This window comes from Strongylocentrotus purpuratus, unplaced genomic scaffold (genome assembly GCF_000002235.5).
Source record: "Strongylocentrotus purpuratus isolate Spur 01 unplaced genomic scaffold, Spur_5.0 spur5_scaffold_9, whole genome shotgun sequence".
Classification (NCBI taxonomy): domain Eukaryota; kingdom Metazoa; phylum Echinodermata; class Echinoidea; order Camarodonta; family Strongylocentrotidae; genus Strongylocentrotus; species Strongylocentrotus purpuratus.
In genome coordinates, this window is record NW_022145615.1 from 19,516,535 (window position 1) to 19,530,609 (window position 14,075).

A 14,075-nucleotide genomic window follows, 5' to 3' on the forward strand; every position below is an offset into this window, starting at 1 on the left:
CCAAATCCCTGTTGTTTTATTCAAACATCACATAGGCATCACTTGAGCGCAGGTCGATTTGTGCACTCTCTTAAACAATGCCTCCTGTTAATCCAAGCGTGACCACATACCATACGAAAATGATACCAAATGATTTGGGATAAAACACTCTTTCATAAGATGTATAATAATTTATAGTTCGTGAATGATTAAAAAAAAAAAAATAATTGTCTAAGTGTAAACGCACTGTATTACTCTGCTACACAACAGCAAGTAGCCTAGTCGGTTTGAAAAAATAAGGACTTGAAGGGGGAATGTAACCATGTAGTGCACTACGACCGGATTTTCACTTTTCATCATTTTCCCATCGAGAAGTTCATGAAAACAGAAAAACACGTTAACAATTCGATGTCTGTGTTCCTCGCTTCTTTTCATTGCATCAGTCAGTGTCCAGTTAATGAACTGAATCTTTTAAGCCAGAATAACAAGAGCAGTAACCACCCCAACGGCAGTCGAGATACCTATTAAAAAGAAAAGAAGGTACGATAAATCAGCGTTTTTCAACCTTTTTTCCGGTTACAACACCCTTTTCAGAAATAAAAGTTTTCGCGTCACCTCAGTCCCGAGTTCATCATAAAAAAAAATATAAATAATATTTCTTCATCACTCTGAAGCTCATCAAGTGCAATCTTCTACCATAATGCATTATAAAAGTAATAGCCTACTTCTCTACAATCAATACGAGGGAACCTAACGTCAAGGACACCTAGCAAATGGCGTATCCCGAATTTCTTGATGAAGGGGGAGGGGGCAGTGGCGGAACGCATAACGGACAGAGAGGAATGGGTGGGGTGCAGTAGAAGTTATATTTGTTGTTGTTGTTGCTTACAGTGAGTAGAAACAGGAGGGGCATTCACTGCCTTCCTCCTATGTTGGTGGCACAATAGGGACTTTTAGATTTGCGTGGACTGATACGTTTGACGTCCATTCAAGGCAGTGCATTAAAAGGACGTCGATCGTAGCAATCCCCATTGTCTTGGTGCGAATCTAAAAGTCCATAATAATCAATGAAGACGTACCTGACGTGCTTACAGCTTGCATAGCCTTAGAAGTAGTTGACTCTATTATTGGAGCGGTAGCAGGTCCTGTCTGTTCGTCAGGAGCTTTTGTGTTCATGGAGTCGGCTGTGGATGACAATATTTGTTTTTATATTGTAAAAAATAATACGTGAGGAAATAATAAGGAAACATATACATTCATGACTGTAGGAGGAAAGTAAATATTCACTGTAAATAGTTTTTGATTTTTTTTCCAAAGCAAAGTGAGAGCAAGTTTTTTAACTGGTTCTACGGACCGGTTGGAGCCATTAATAGTAATTAATTGTAATTGTAATTGTAACTTGTTATGGCATCATATTCCTTGTAACATAACAAATGAATATCTATGCGTATACGAACACACCCATACAAGTCATACATTCATTCATACATTCATACATGCATCTAAATATATTTCTTTATTCGTTTCGTTTTATTTATATGTACATCTTTTAACAGAAGACAGAACACTGAGAAAAAGATCGTAATGTATTAGAATCATTGAAAGTGTGTTTATTGTCCAAATTTCCGAACGCAACCCCGTTTCTTGGCCAGGGAGATTATTACATGCACAAATAAGCTGAGTATGTGTAACGATTTTGTCTACCAAAAATTCAGTCAATGAAATTTGATTTCATATATTGGCATTAGTGCAATAAAATCTTCTTTTTTATGTGTATTTCATTTTACGCAAAAATATTGTGGACATTCATGATGCTCGGAAAAAGCAACTTGTTCATCCTGCTTCTACTTTATATTGGAGAAATACTCACGTGTAAGACTGAATTTGATATGGAAGTCATTTAGTGTAGAAGGGCTCGAGACTCTAAAAGAGACCGTGATAGTGTCTTGTAAAGCTGCATAAGGAGCTCTTACAATCCTAGATTTTCCATCCCGGCCACTATAGGTGATACTGATATACTTAGCATTTATACTAAGCGTGTTGCCCAGACCAGCGAAGTCGTATGCCGTCATTACCTCTAGGTTGTGGGAAGCTTTAACATTAACCCCCAGTGTCCAGATACATGATCCGGCTGAGGTATACATATATCTACCGGGAAATCCCTGAAAAATGGGGGGGGGGTGAGGAAACAAATATAAGTGATTATTATACACATAACACACAGCAGTGAGGGCATTAGTAGAACAACAAAAAAACAAAAAATCCCACACAAGGTACCTTTGGAACAGTCCCGCCCGAGGCTATAGCCGAGGATGTTTGGACTAATGCCCGAGCAAAATAATGTGTATTATTTGTTTTATAATTCAAATCCAAGTTCAAGTTTTATTGATTTCAATCATAACAGATGACTCAGTTATCAATTTTCAACATGTATGACTCATCGGGTTCTCTTTAGAGGACCTACATCAATATGCTATCCAAAATTTATTTTAAATAGTGTCCCAAGGGAGAGGGCGTTTAGGAGAACACCCCCCCCCCCCCAATAAATTAATGACAATATTGTACGCAACAAACGGAAGAGTTGTCCTTGACTACGTCACATCCCACTGACCAATTTGCCAATCAATTTGAGATTCGTGTAGATGTATTTTATATTGGTCCCATACATTCGTAACTCCCTTACTATTGGTCCGATTTTATAATTGAAACTTTCCCCATTCTGTTTCCGCTTTAATAGAAATTGAACTTATCACCACGGTTGGATTGCCCTTTAAACATTAATACTTGCAGGTGGTAGCTAGGTTGCAACTCTCCCCCCCCCCCCCCCCCCCCGGGGCTGCCAAGTTAAAATGTGATGTGCACTTACACAATGGTATTGATGCCAGGAAAACCTCACTTACGGAGGCTCAAAATCGCAACAACAAAAATCGCCTCGCCGTCATTGGGTCACCCCCCCCCCCCTAGCAAAAAGCTTAATCCGCCCCTGACTTGTTCTGGGATTTCCACAAACACATAACAGATTATGATTTTTTTTTACCGGAGATGTTACATAATAAGGTTGATTGGGAGTTAGTTCCACAGGTTCAGATGTACCACACTGGCCGATCACATCCGCTGAAATGAAAAGGAGAGAAAAACTAAAGAAAATGTTTATTCGAAATTTGATGATGATATTGTACATCAATGCTCTTATTTTACTGAATCACCGGAAGGTAACACACAAACACTGTTGCTGTTGCCGTTGTTGAATTTATATTTTTGCTATGCGAAATCGTTTTATAATAATTACTTACATTATAATCATTATGATCTATTAGACGTCAACGTGGTCATCCAATTGTCATATTAGTAAATCTAGTACTAGAGAATGCTTGTGAAAATCTTCTGGGAATTCAGGTATTTATTAAGAGCACATACCACCATACACTGAGATAGCATTCACTCCGCCACACTGCTGTAGATCATCTCCTTGGCATTCCAGATCACAAAGCCCTACATTACTTCGATCACCCAGTACTGATCCACAGATACAGTCCTGACCGAATAGTCCTAGGTATGAACTGTTAGAGCATGCCTTGGCACAGGTCTGGATATTAACTTGCTCATCCCCTAAATCTGCCTGCACACCATCGAAAAAGAACGGAGCGGTAGCCGTATGGGAGTAACAGCCCTGATAACCTGGAACTGAGAAGAAAAATGAGGGTAAAGAATGTTATGAAATTAAAGCCTAATTTAACGGGACGCGATATACATTTTATGTCAGTATGGGTAGGTTTTCCTGGTTGTGTTGTGTTAAACCGTTAGACATGGGCCTAGCCAACCCTACCCCTAGAACAAGAAAGAACAAAAACAGAAAATAAAATTTCAGGCTAATGATAATACGGAAAGGGTCTGGTAGGGGAATGGTGGATGAACAAACGACATCCTTAGATGTCCGTCACTTTGAGGTTGATATCATTTGGGGTTAGAGAATGGGACAGAAATAGAATTTTAAATAACTTTGAATAGAGCAGCTGAGTAAGTTTTGTTCCATATCTTTTCCTCGCATTAATGTGAATAAGACGTTTGTACTTACCTAAGCAAGATACCGTAGGAACCATCTCACAAGTCTCTCTGAATTCACACTCAAGTGGTAGTTCAGAGTTTTCGATCTTATTGCAGACCGCGTAACCATCTAAGAAGAAGTCAGGTTCGGAAGGTGTGGTATTCCTTTTAATTACCATAGAGCCTTCAAATCCTTCAAATCAAAAGATAAATACCAGACTTTATTCTCGTTCTCTCAGTCTAGTTTAACACAACATGTTGAGTTAAAAATTATCAGCGGGTTGGTAAAGTAGACACGATATACATGATCATTCAGATTAACAAGTTAACACGTGGGTCTTTCCCCTCTAAAATTCACTTTACTTATACACAAACTCCGCGATGACCCCACCATATAGACGTTAACCCATCACGACATCTCCTGCATCTCTCGACATGCTCCCGAGGAGGTCTCCCCACACCTCCCCTTCCTCTAATAGATCGCAGCATCCCACTCGGCACTTGCAATCCATGGATGTCCGCCTTCACTCCTGTAATTCATCCTTACAAACAGAATTATTCCATAAAAATGATAACAGAATTTCCCGTCAAATAATTCAAAAGCCACCCAAACATCACAACCTTTCAACACATCAGACCAGCCCTCTGACAAGCAAGCATCATTCAATCTTGAAATGTTTCCCTCAGTGATCTTACGCTTTTGTTTATTTTCCTTTCTTCCATGATCGTTAGAGTGTATATCATAAAGCACGCAGAATACAGATAGATGATCAGAAATTTCTCTATAAAATAGTCAAGACTGAGAATAACTTTTCCTGGTTTTCACAAAAATATTATCCAGAAGTGTGGATGATCGGTCACTTATACTTGAAGACTAATCAATCATTGCACTGAAGGCATTCGAATCAAGTATATTTTGGAAACGGAGGGTATGAGCATTTGTTGTCAATAGGTCAATATCAAAATCACCCATTATGCACACAAATTTATCAGATGTACGTATTAATAGCTGAATAAAGATCGTTAAGAAACGTATCAATATCGGTGTAAGAGGGTCAATATACTATACACACAATGAGTTTTATTTGAGGATAAGTCAACCTCTATACACATAAGCTCTGCACTTTGACTTCGGAAGGAAACATCCTCTATAAATATGAAAGAAAATTTGTCAGAGACATAAAAGAGAAAACCTCCACCACGTCCATTTGGCTAGTCTTTACGAACTAATTTGTAACCTTCTATAAAAAAAAAATATATATATATATATATATAATTAAAAAGAGGGTGTGCATTAGCATTCAACAATGTCTCAGATAGACGTAGACCTATTATTGAGCAGTCAAACTTCAAAGAAGATAACAACGTATCAAAATTACCGAAGCTTTTGGAGAGGCTCCTTGCATTAAAATGTAAAAAAAGACAAATTGCAATTGTTGAAACCGTTTTGCAAAGACAGGGTTGTATTCATTTGGAACATAATACCTACAATCAATGTTTTGTTGCAATTGATATTCGTCTAAGATCATTTAAGCATCATTTTGATAATCAAAATAGACCCTTCACTGTCAAGCAATGCAAATGGAGATATGTAATTTAGCATAATAACATTTAAAAGGACATAAGTAAGGGCGGAAAGAAAGAAAATACGAGATATAAGTACAAAATATTTACACATGTTAAATACAGAAAAGCAAAAATGCTATGGAACAGGGCAAAACGGATAAACAAGGCCATGCTCACACACATAAAAAAGTATTAATACAAAACAGAGACGATGATAGTTATTCACAAGATATATCCAGTCATGTCCATTTTCGGCTAGCATGTGTTGATAAAGCCCCCCTTAAGTGCTGGCAGAATCAAATATCTGATGGGAAATTTTTACTTCAAATATATAAAGATGTTAAAGAGTATGTTATTTATCACACAGTTCTGCAAGGATTTTCAAAATATATACATTTTAAGGGCAATATTTTTTGTTGTACGCAGAAAACCCAGATACTTGTTTTCTCATCAATATTCGTCTGCAAACACATAATATTAAAAAAAATCATTGCAGACGTGTGTGTTTAATGACACCCTCTTTCACATCATCATATAATTTAAGTGAAAGTTTGCCATCAAATTGTTTAGGCTCCTAAAATTTTAGAGGGGCTTTAACAACTATTCGTAAGATTCAAATTTTGTTATTATAAGTCGTCGTAAATAACATTGAGCAGTCTTACTGACCAGTATACTGACAGACGGTATCAGCAATGTCAGTGTTCCAGTAAGTGTCATCCACACAGATTTGACAATCTTTGCTATCGAGAGAACCTCCTGTCACGATGGTCACCTCGGGAATTCCTCGCCAAACTCCAGGTACGTCATTCAGACTTATATCGGCTACATCAAGAAACGAATAAATTAAACGAAATGCTACAACAAGTGTAATTATGCTCATGTCAAGAAAGAAAGTCTGTCTGATTGTAATGATTCATGTTCCCATTTGAATCTTGCTGAGATCTACACCCCTCCCCTCCGTACATTATATTTGAATGGAAATTTTTAATTTTTTCTTTGTTTTCTTTTGTGAAATCTATTCTTATAATAATATACGCCTGTATAAAAAAGAAAGGAATATAAACTGTTTTTCTATTTAAAATGTGGAATAAATAAAACTTCAAACTTCAAACTTCAAACTTCAAACAATTACCCCCATCCCCCTTGGAAATATACCCCCTCTTGAAATTACCCCCTTGGACAATCACCCCAACCCCCTCGAGGACAAGTCAGTGTGGACTCTCCTTTAATGAAAAAGGGGAGTAATCTTTGGGGGAGTTGGGGGAGGGGTAATTGTAAACCGAGGTTGATCGTCCTAGGGGGTAATTTTCCGGGGGTAATTGTCCTGGGGGTGATTTTACACAGGTAATTTTCCGGCTGTAATTGTGCTTTGGGGGCAGGGGGCAATTGTCCCGCTGGTAATAGGCCGGGGGTGATTGCCCAAGGGGTAATTGTATACCTGTACCGCTCTTTTACTACACTAATTTACTGGCGGGTAAATTCCTCGTAAATTTTAATTCACATGGTTGCACTAATGGGCTTCCGTTTATTTGTCTTTCCATCATGAAATGTTTTGCATAAAAAGGATTAAAAGGTTACCGTAACAAACAAAAACTACCTCATAACTCATGTCGTGATATTATATATTAACACTGTGATCAGTCTATGCAAATCGTCTTTATTTTTTATTTCAGAATTAGTCCATCAATATTCAATATTAAGCACATTGTAGTTTCTTAAAAGCTAATATTCACATTCTCTAAAATTACATTTTCGGGAGCGGATCCATGATTGTTTATCAAACGAGAAAACATAATTCCATAAACTCTCTGACAAGCAAACTACAACAATTACAAATGAAATCTTGTTGTGTATGTCAGGAATGGAATGTTCCGTTGTTTCTTTTCTTCAGTTCCTCACTTGATACCGCTATTCTCAGATTTTATTTTTGTCGTAAAATGTCAAGATTGTTTTCTTGCCATGTAAGCCAAATTAAAACACCGTTAAACACTTTCGAGACCAGGCAAAATATTGATTAGTAACTGTGATGACTTTAATTAAGAAATATATTCAGCTCCTTAAAATTACGTTGATCCGCATCTGGAAGAGGAATGGGAACTGGCGGATTTGAGATATTTAATCAAATTCATTTATTTGTTTAACCAACAAAATATATATACAATCAAGATAAGTTACATCAAAAATTTAGAGGAACACAATGATGGTTTGGTGACCCCGGAGAAAGCAGGGCTTATAAAAAGGGGCCACCAAATTGAAATAAATAAAGAGATCAGCAATACTTATACAAAGAAGATCACCATCGAACATTAATATAAACAAGGAACAAGGAAAAAAGACAAAAAAGAGAAGCATATTCAACCAGCAAGCAGATACATAATTTTTACAGCAGAATTACATACATATTGGGTTGAAGATGGCTGACGATGATGTTACTAGAAGCAGGATCAGAGATATGAGAAGAACACAACAGTCATGATTCGCTCCATTGATGACACTCTTCTGAAAACCCATTTTGCTCCCAGAATTATCTTTCATTGACTTGTAATATTAGCCTTTATCTCTAGAATCAATGTTAGGTACACAAAAACGCGTATGTCTCAATTGAAGATACGTTTATTATAACTGAAAATAACACTTCACATCAAATTAAATAGTCGAATGAACGCTAGCGCTATATATATATATATATATATAAATGAGTTATGCCTGCGAACGAAGTCCAACCGTTACTGCAAACCCTGTTTATGTCTCGGGTCGCGGCTCGCTGGGCCAATTTTTTTTAAACGGTATCTTCAAATCGGCTTTATAAGGGGGAAATTTATTGAAGAAGAGGTTTGAAATTATTGACACTCTTTATTTTATTCTATAGCTTTCGTCCTTTCATCAATGAATCTTAAAGGTTTATGGGTTGTTTATCATTTTTATCTTTCTTTAATCCTTTCGGCACATCCCTTGCATTTTTTCCTCCTTTCATCTCTTCTCATCCTCTATTTATGTATATCTTTATCTTTGATTCTTCTACCATCCGTTCTTTTAAATTCCTTCTGCTTTATTTCCTTAATCGTCTTTCTGCCTCTGTCGTAGATTTTCTTTTTTATAAGTTTTTGTCCTTTCATTCTATCTTCATTTTGTTTTATTTCATCAAAATCATTACGATATTTTTTTGTTGGTTTCCCCTATCATTTTATGTTTTCTTATGACATATTGTAATGGTTCTTCTACTTTAACTCGTTCTCTCCCTTCATCCCCCCCCCCCTTCATTCCTCTTTTCCTCTAGGCCTACAATGTGATTCTTTATTTTCTGCAATTCAACTTCCCTATCTGTATGTTAATTGTTAATTCTGCTGGTGCATTCTACCACAATTTTCCATTAGGCCTATAATATACTTTGTTTCTGTATTTCGCTCTTTTCCATTTTATTCTATAATTTGTTCTTTGTTTCCCACAATTCATCTTCTCCTTGTAATTTCCATCCTATTATTCCTCACTTTATTTTCATGTCAGTCTTTAAAAAATGTTCTTTCTACATTTTATTCTATCCCTTTATTTCCCTTCTCTTTTTTCTATCATGTAATTCTTGATTTTCTTCACTTTTTTCTTACTATCTTTATCACTATAAGATCTGGCCAATGAAATCTTTATATTAATTTTTAGATGTATTTTTCCTTTGTATTCCTCTCTTGGTAGTTCTTAATTTCCCATAATTCATCTGTTCACTCTTTCCATTCTTCTTTGTTTCCATACTATTAATAGGCCTATCATATTCCCATGTAGTATAACACTTTCTCTAAAATCCACTTTATCCATCTAGTATTTTGTCTTTCCTGATGTAAGCCTTAATTTTTGTCTTCTTAGTTTTCTATCATTAAAAAAGTAAATTTCCCCACGCACCCACATTGAAAAATGGCTAAAGCAGTCGCTAATTTAAAGGGATAGTTGAGTTCTGTTTTCAGACCGAAAATGTCTTCAATGTGCATGCTTATTGCTCTTATTCTATTCTTATCTATGACATTTCTAGTGCCCTTTTGGAACGTAAAACTGGTATGAAAGTAATTTTAGACCCCAAAATGTGTAAAAAATTTAGTCAATACGATCATACCAATTCAGCTCCACTTTGAAATAATATGATGACCGTTAATTAATTGATTAATTAATAATAACAATAAATGGGCCTGCTGGTTGTGCGTAATATAAACACAACAAAGCCAACAAAAGATCCAACATCGGCACTGGCTGAAATACAACGTAAAAGGCGCTATTTCGTTTTTTAAATGGCTTTTTCAAATTATTGAATATTTGTGGTGGTACACAAATATTAGAAATGGTTATATTTATGGATAGTTTAGCCGTCTCTGAACCGATTTTGATCAAAAAAAGATAATTTTGTCATATAAATTGTATGTTCTTTTTAATCTCACACACGGTTTTTCATTATCTCACAACAAATTTATTTTGTGTAGCGCCCTCTGCAACAGAACTCAACTGTCCCTTTAAGGTAACATTTCCCCAGCTTGTAAGGCCGACTTGAAGACACCATTAAACAAAAAATGTCCCAACGAGCCGTGAACCGAGTGTTTTCCAGCGCGCCACGACCCGAGTGTTTAGACTTTGGTATCTCTTTGGTATAAACCAGTGCCATATATAGAAATGATTAATGTATACGCACGAAGTGCAACCCTACTGCAAACTCTGTTCATGTCTAATGCATATGTGAATTTAGAGTAGTGCAAGTACTACCATGGTCATTGAGGGGGGGGCGTTGGGGTGGGGGCAGTAGACCCAAAAAATAAAATTCAAACGTAGTTTATTTCTAATTCGATATCGGTGAATTACAAATGTTGCTGAAATGACATGATTTTTCGGTGTGTTTTGTTTATCACGTTTGGCCGTTACGCCAGAGGCGGCACTACCGGTGGGGGGCACTGTGCCCCCACATTCTCAGTTACCTCCAAAGTGTTCCTTTTCTTTTTTAATAAGAGTCCTTTTCCTATTTCTTTTATTTCTGATGAGTATAGGTTTCGTGATCGAGTGGATACGTCACCGGACTTACGATCACAAGCTCTGCGGTTCGAGTCCCGCCGCGGCACTAATGTCCTTTGGCAACACATTGATCAACATTTGCAACTCTCCACCCAGGTGTTAAATGGGTACCCGGTAGGATGCGAAAGCCAATGTAGTATGCTTAGTAATTTGAGCCTAGTAGCTCCTGCTGGAATGCTCCCCAGGGAGTTGAGAAATTAGATACATTGTCTATAATAATTTTCCCAAGAAGTCGTTCGCTACGCTCGATCGCATTTATAAATGTTATAATTATGTTAATTATAAAAGAACTTTCAGTCTTTATTCATAAGACTGTGCTTAATACTCATCGGTTTTTATCTTCTTTATGAGATGTCATTTTTCACACTGGGACCTCACAATTTTTTTTTTAAATTCTTGCTCGCTTCGCTCGCTCGCATGCAGACCATCGCACCCAAATGCAAAGTATGTTGCGTATCCTGTCACACGTAAAGAAAGAAAATCTGATGTCATCCCTGATAGTGTAATCACAATCATGACGATGAAAGGGTATAAATTATACCAATGTTTTTTATGTTTCCCTTTGTAGGTGCCCCCTTTTCCAGAAAGTGCCCTTTTTGGTGGGTGCCCCGCCCTATTTTGAAAACGCACCAACGCCCCTGCATTAAGCTATTTGTAGTGATGCGGATTTTGTTGTGATCACCCAAAGCTTTTAGTCATTACGCAACTGAACATGGCAACCATGAAAAATACTCAATAAATTTGTAACGTCAAAAATGTCAAGAGCAAAAACAGTTGGTTATGTGATTAGAACTTTAGAAGAAAAATTGAAGGGGTAAGGATGCTTGACATATTAATCTCATATGATTCCTCCCAGGCGCGATCACAGGGGGGTTGGGGGTTCCCCCCCCCCTTGAGTTTTTTTAGTGTGTATGTTATTGGGGGAACCCCCCCCCCCCTTTTGATAATTTTTTTCTTTCTTTTTTTAAATAAAAATATGTCCTCTCATCCCCCCCCCCCCCCGCTTACTTAGCGGCTGGCTGAGTCGTTGCGAAAATTTTGGCCCGAATTCAAAATGTTAACCCCCCCCCCCCCCCCCTTGAAAAAAATCCTGCGTACGCCACTGATTCCTCCTACATTTCTCAAACTGATTTTGTTTACATCTTACGATTTTGGCTTCTTATATAGCGCTCGTGGATGTATACTCCTATATTTATCGGGTTAATACCAAGGCCACCATTACTGACCCCAACAGCGTTTAGGGAATATCATTATAAATAATTATGTAGGCCCTTGGGCTAGTCATCATTCAAGTTAAGTACTATGATACCTCCATTACTTATTGGATACATTCCTGAAGAAGTGACGTAAAAAGGGCGGGAATTTGACGTTTAACTCGAAAAGGCTTACATTATGTACCCCCTACTCAGTTATTGTAAATATTGGTTCTCATAATGTCTCATATTCCTGCTCCTTAATATATCAGTCTATCTCCCTCTCTCTCTGTTCGATTATATGGTTATTGTTTAACATGTGCAAAGGTTTATGTGATATTGCTTTCATTTCTGTCGTATAGCACAACATATTTAATGGGTCTCTTGCAAACACAAAATAAATCTGTGCATTTGATCACGTGTGAAAAAGAAGGCTTATATAGACTATGAATATCATAGTTAGCCTAAACGAATCAAATATTTTACAGTGCTTTTAAAAGTTTAACTTCAAGAACATTTTTATATTCAATTACTCGACTCAGAAATTATGAAGAAGAATATAGAATCGTTGATGGTTGAAATTCTCTTCTTTTAAAGGCACTATATCCCATTTGCAGGTCGAACAAATGGAAATGTTAATTCTAACGGCATTAGAAATAAAAACTTATTTAGAACTTCTCTCAAAACGAAAGGGCTTGAAATTGGGTTTTTGTGGAAAAAATAACAACCATTAGTTGTTGAATCGACATAAGCTATTGCAATCACAAAAGTAATAGTCTGATTTTCAGACCCTTGAACCGAATGGTCGTACGTTTTATTCTGCACAAAGATTAATTCAGTTTAATTTTGGCCATTACAAGTAAAGGGTTATTGATGTAGACAAAGGCTCATTTACCTGTTACAGCTCATGTTATGTATGTTTTTACCAACAGCGTTCAGGGAATATCAATATACATATGTAGGCCTCTGGGCTAATCATCATTCAAGGTAAGTATTGTGACATTTTCATTACATAGTATATACATTCCGGAAACAGTGACGTCAAAAAATGGGAATTCGATGTTTAACTAAAAAAAGGCTTACATCATATACCCCTACTCAGTCCATGTCAATTGTGTTACTCATAATGTCTCCGATTCTTGCTATTTAATCTATCAGTCTCTCTCTCTCTCTCTCTCTCTCTCTCTCTCTATCTCTCTCTTTGTTTAAATATGTTGTTGGTTTAACATGTGCAAAGGTTTATATGATATTTATTTCTGTTTTGACGTATAGCAAAACATATTTAGATAAGACAAGATAAGGAGCATTTAATTGGTCTCTTGCAAACCCAAAAGAAATTTATGCATTCGATCACGTCTGAATAAGAAGTCTACATTATCATAGTTGGCCTAACGAACCAAATATTTTACAGTGCTTTTAAGATGATCAAAATGAAAAGGTTCAAATTCCAACGGCATTTGAAAGACAATACTTATTTTGAACTTCCCTCAAAATGAAAGGGTTTGAAATGTGTTTTTTGTGGGAAAAATAACGACAATTAGTTGTCGAATCGACATAAGTGATTGCAATCACCTAAGTTATAGTCTGATATTCAGACCCTTGTACCGAATGTTCGTACGTGTTGTGCTGCACAAAGATTCAATCAGTTTAATTTTGGCCATTACAAGTAGTGGGTTATTGATGTAGACAAATGCCCAAGTACCTGTTACAGCTTATTTATGTATGTTATTACCAAAGGAATAATGATGTCAGTCAGTCACTCAATAGTGAATGACAGGGAAGGCTAGAAGGTAAACGGGTTTCCTTGCATGATTTGAATACTAGGACACTGCTAACGTCTAAATTTCACAGATAGAACATTATGACATATTCATCATTCCTGCAAAGTTCAACAGAATTTCATGTTGGCTGCATAAGCGACAAAGTATCATTAAAATAAACATGGTATTTTCTATAGGGCGTGAAGAAATATTGTAAAAAGAAGCAAACAAAACATTGGAATTTTGACCCGAACTTGATTTCTCTCTCTCTCTCTCTCTCTCTCTCTCTCTCTTTCTTTCTTTCTCTCCCCCTCTCCCACATATCTATAAAAGGCAAGTTTGCAGTGGCGTATTATTGATAAAGAAAGGGGCGATATCCTCGCAGACCGTGGGGCGTATACTTGTAAGCCTCCCAATGTTTATCGTAATGATCATTTATCCCCGCCTGGTCGTCTTTAAAAAGAAAACAGGGACTTTTAGATTTGCGTGGACT

General features: G+C 36.8%; 1 protein-coding gene across 1 annotated transcript; it reads right to left on the reverse strand.

Annotated features, from left to right (window-relative positions):
- Nucleotides 1–397: 397 nt before the first annotated feature.
- LOC105440302 lies at nucleotides 398–4,226 on the reverse strand. Its single transcript, XM_030976368.1, has 6 exons — nucleotides 4,055–4,226; nucleotides 3,397–3,663; nucleotides 3,017–3,093; nucleotides 1,850–2,141; nucleotides 1,059–1,163; nucleotides 398–500 (listed from the first exon to the last, which is right to left on the reverse strand). Exons 1-6 carry the CDS (start codon nucleotides 4,200–4,202, stop codon nucleotides 451–453), a joined length of 939 nt encoding a protein of 312 aa, XP_030832228.1. The 5' UTR covers nucleotides 4,203–4,226; the 3' UTR covers nucleotides 398–450.
- Nucleotides 4,227–14,075: the final 9,849 nt, after the last annotated feature.

Bases quoted from the DNA above. Each gene is read 5' to 3' on its own strand.
- LOC105440302 (XM_030976368.1), bottom strand. From the start codon at position 4,202: ATGGTAATTAAAAGGAATACCACACCTTCCGAACCTGACTTCTTCTTA. The intron at 2,142-3,016 runs GTAAAAAAAAAT...CCCATTTTTCAG, and splicing joins CTTATTATGTAACATCTCCG to GGATTTCCCGGTAGATATAT. The intron at 1,164-1,849 runs GTGAGTATTTCT...TGTCATCCACAG, and splicing joins TATCAAATTCAGTCTTACAC to CCGACTCCATGAACACAAAA.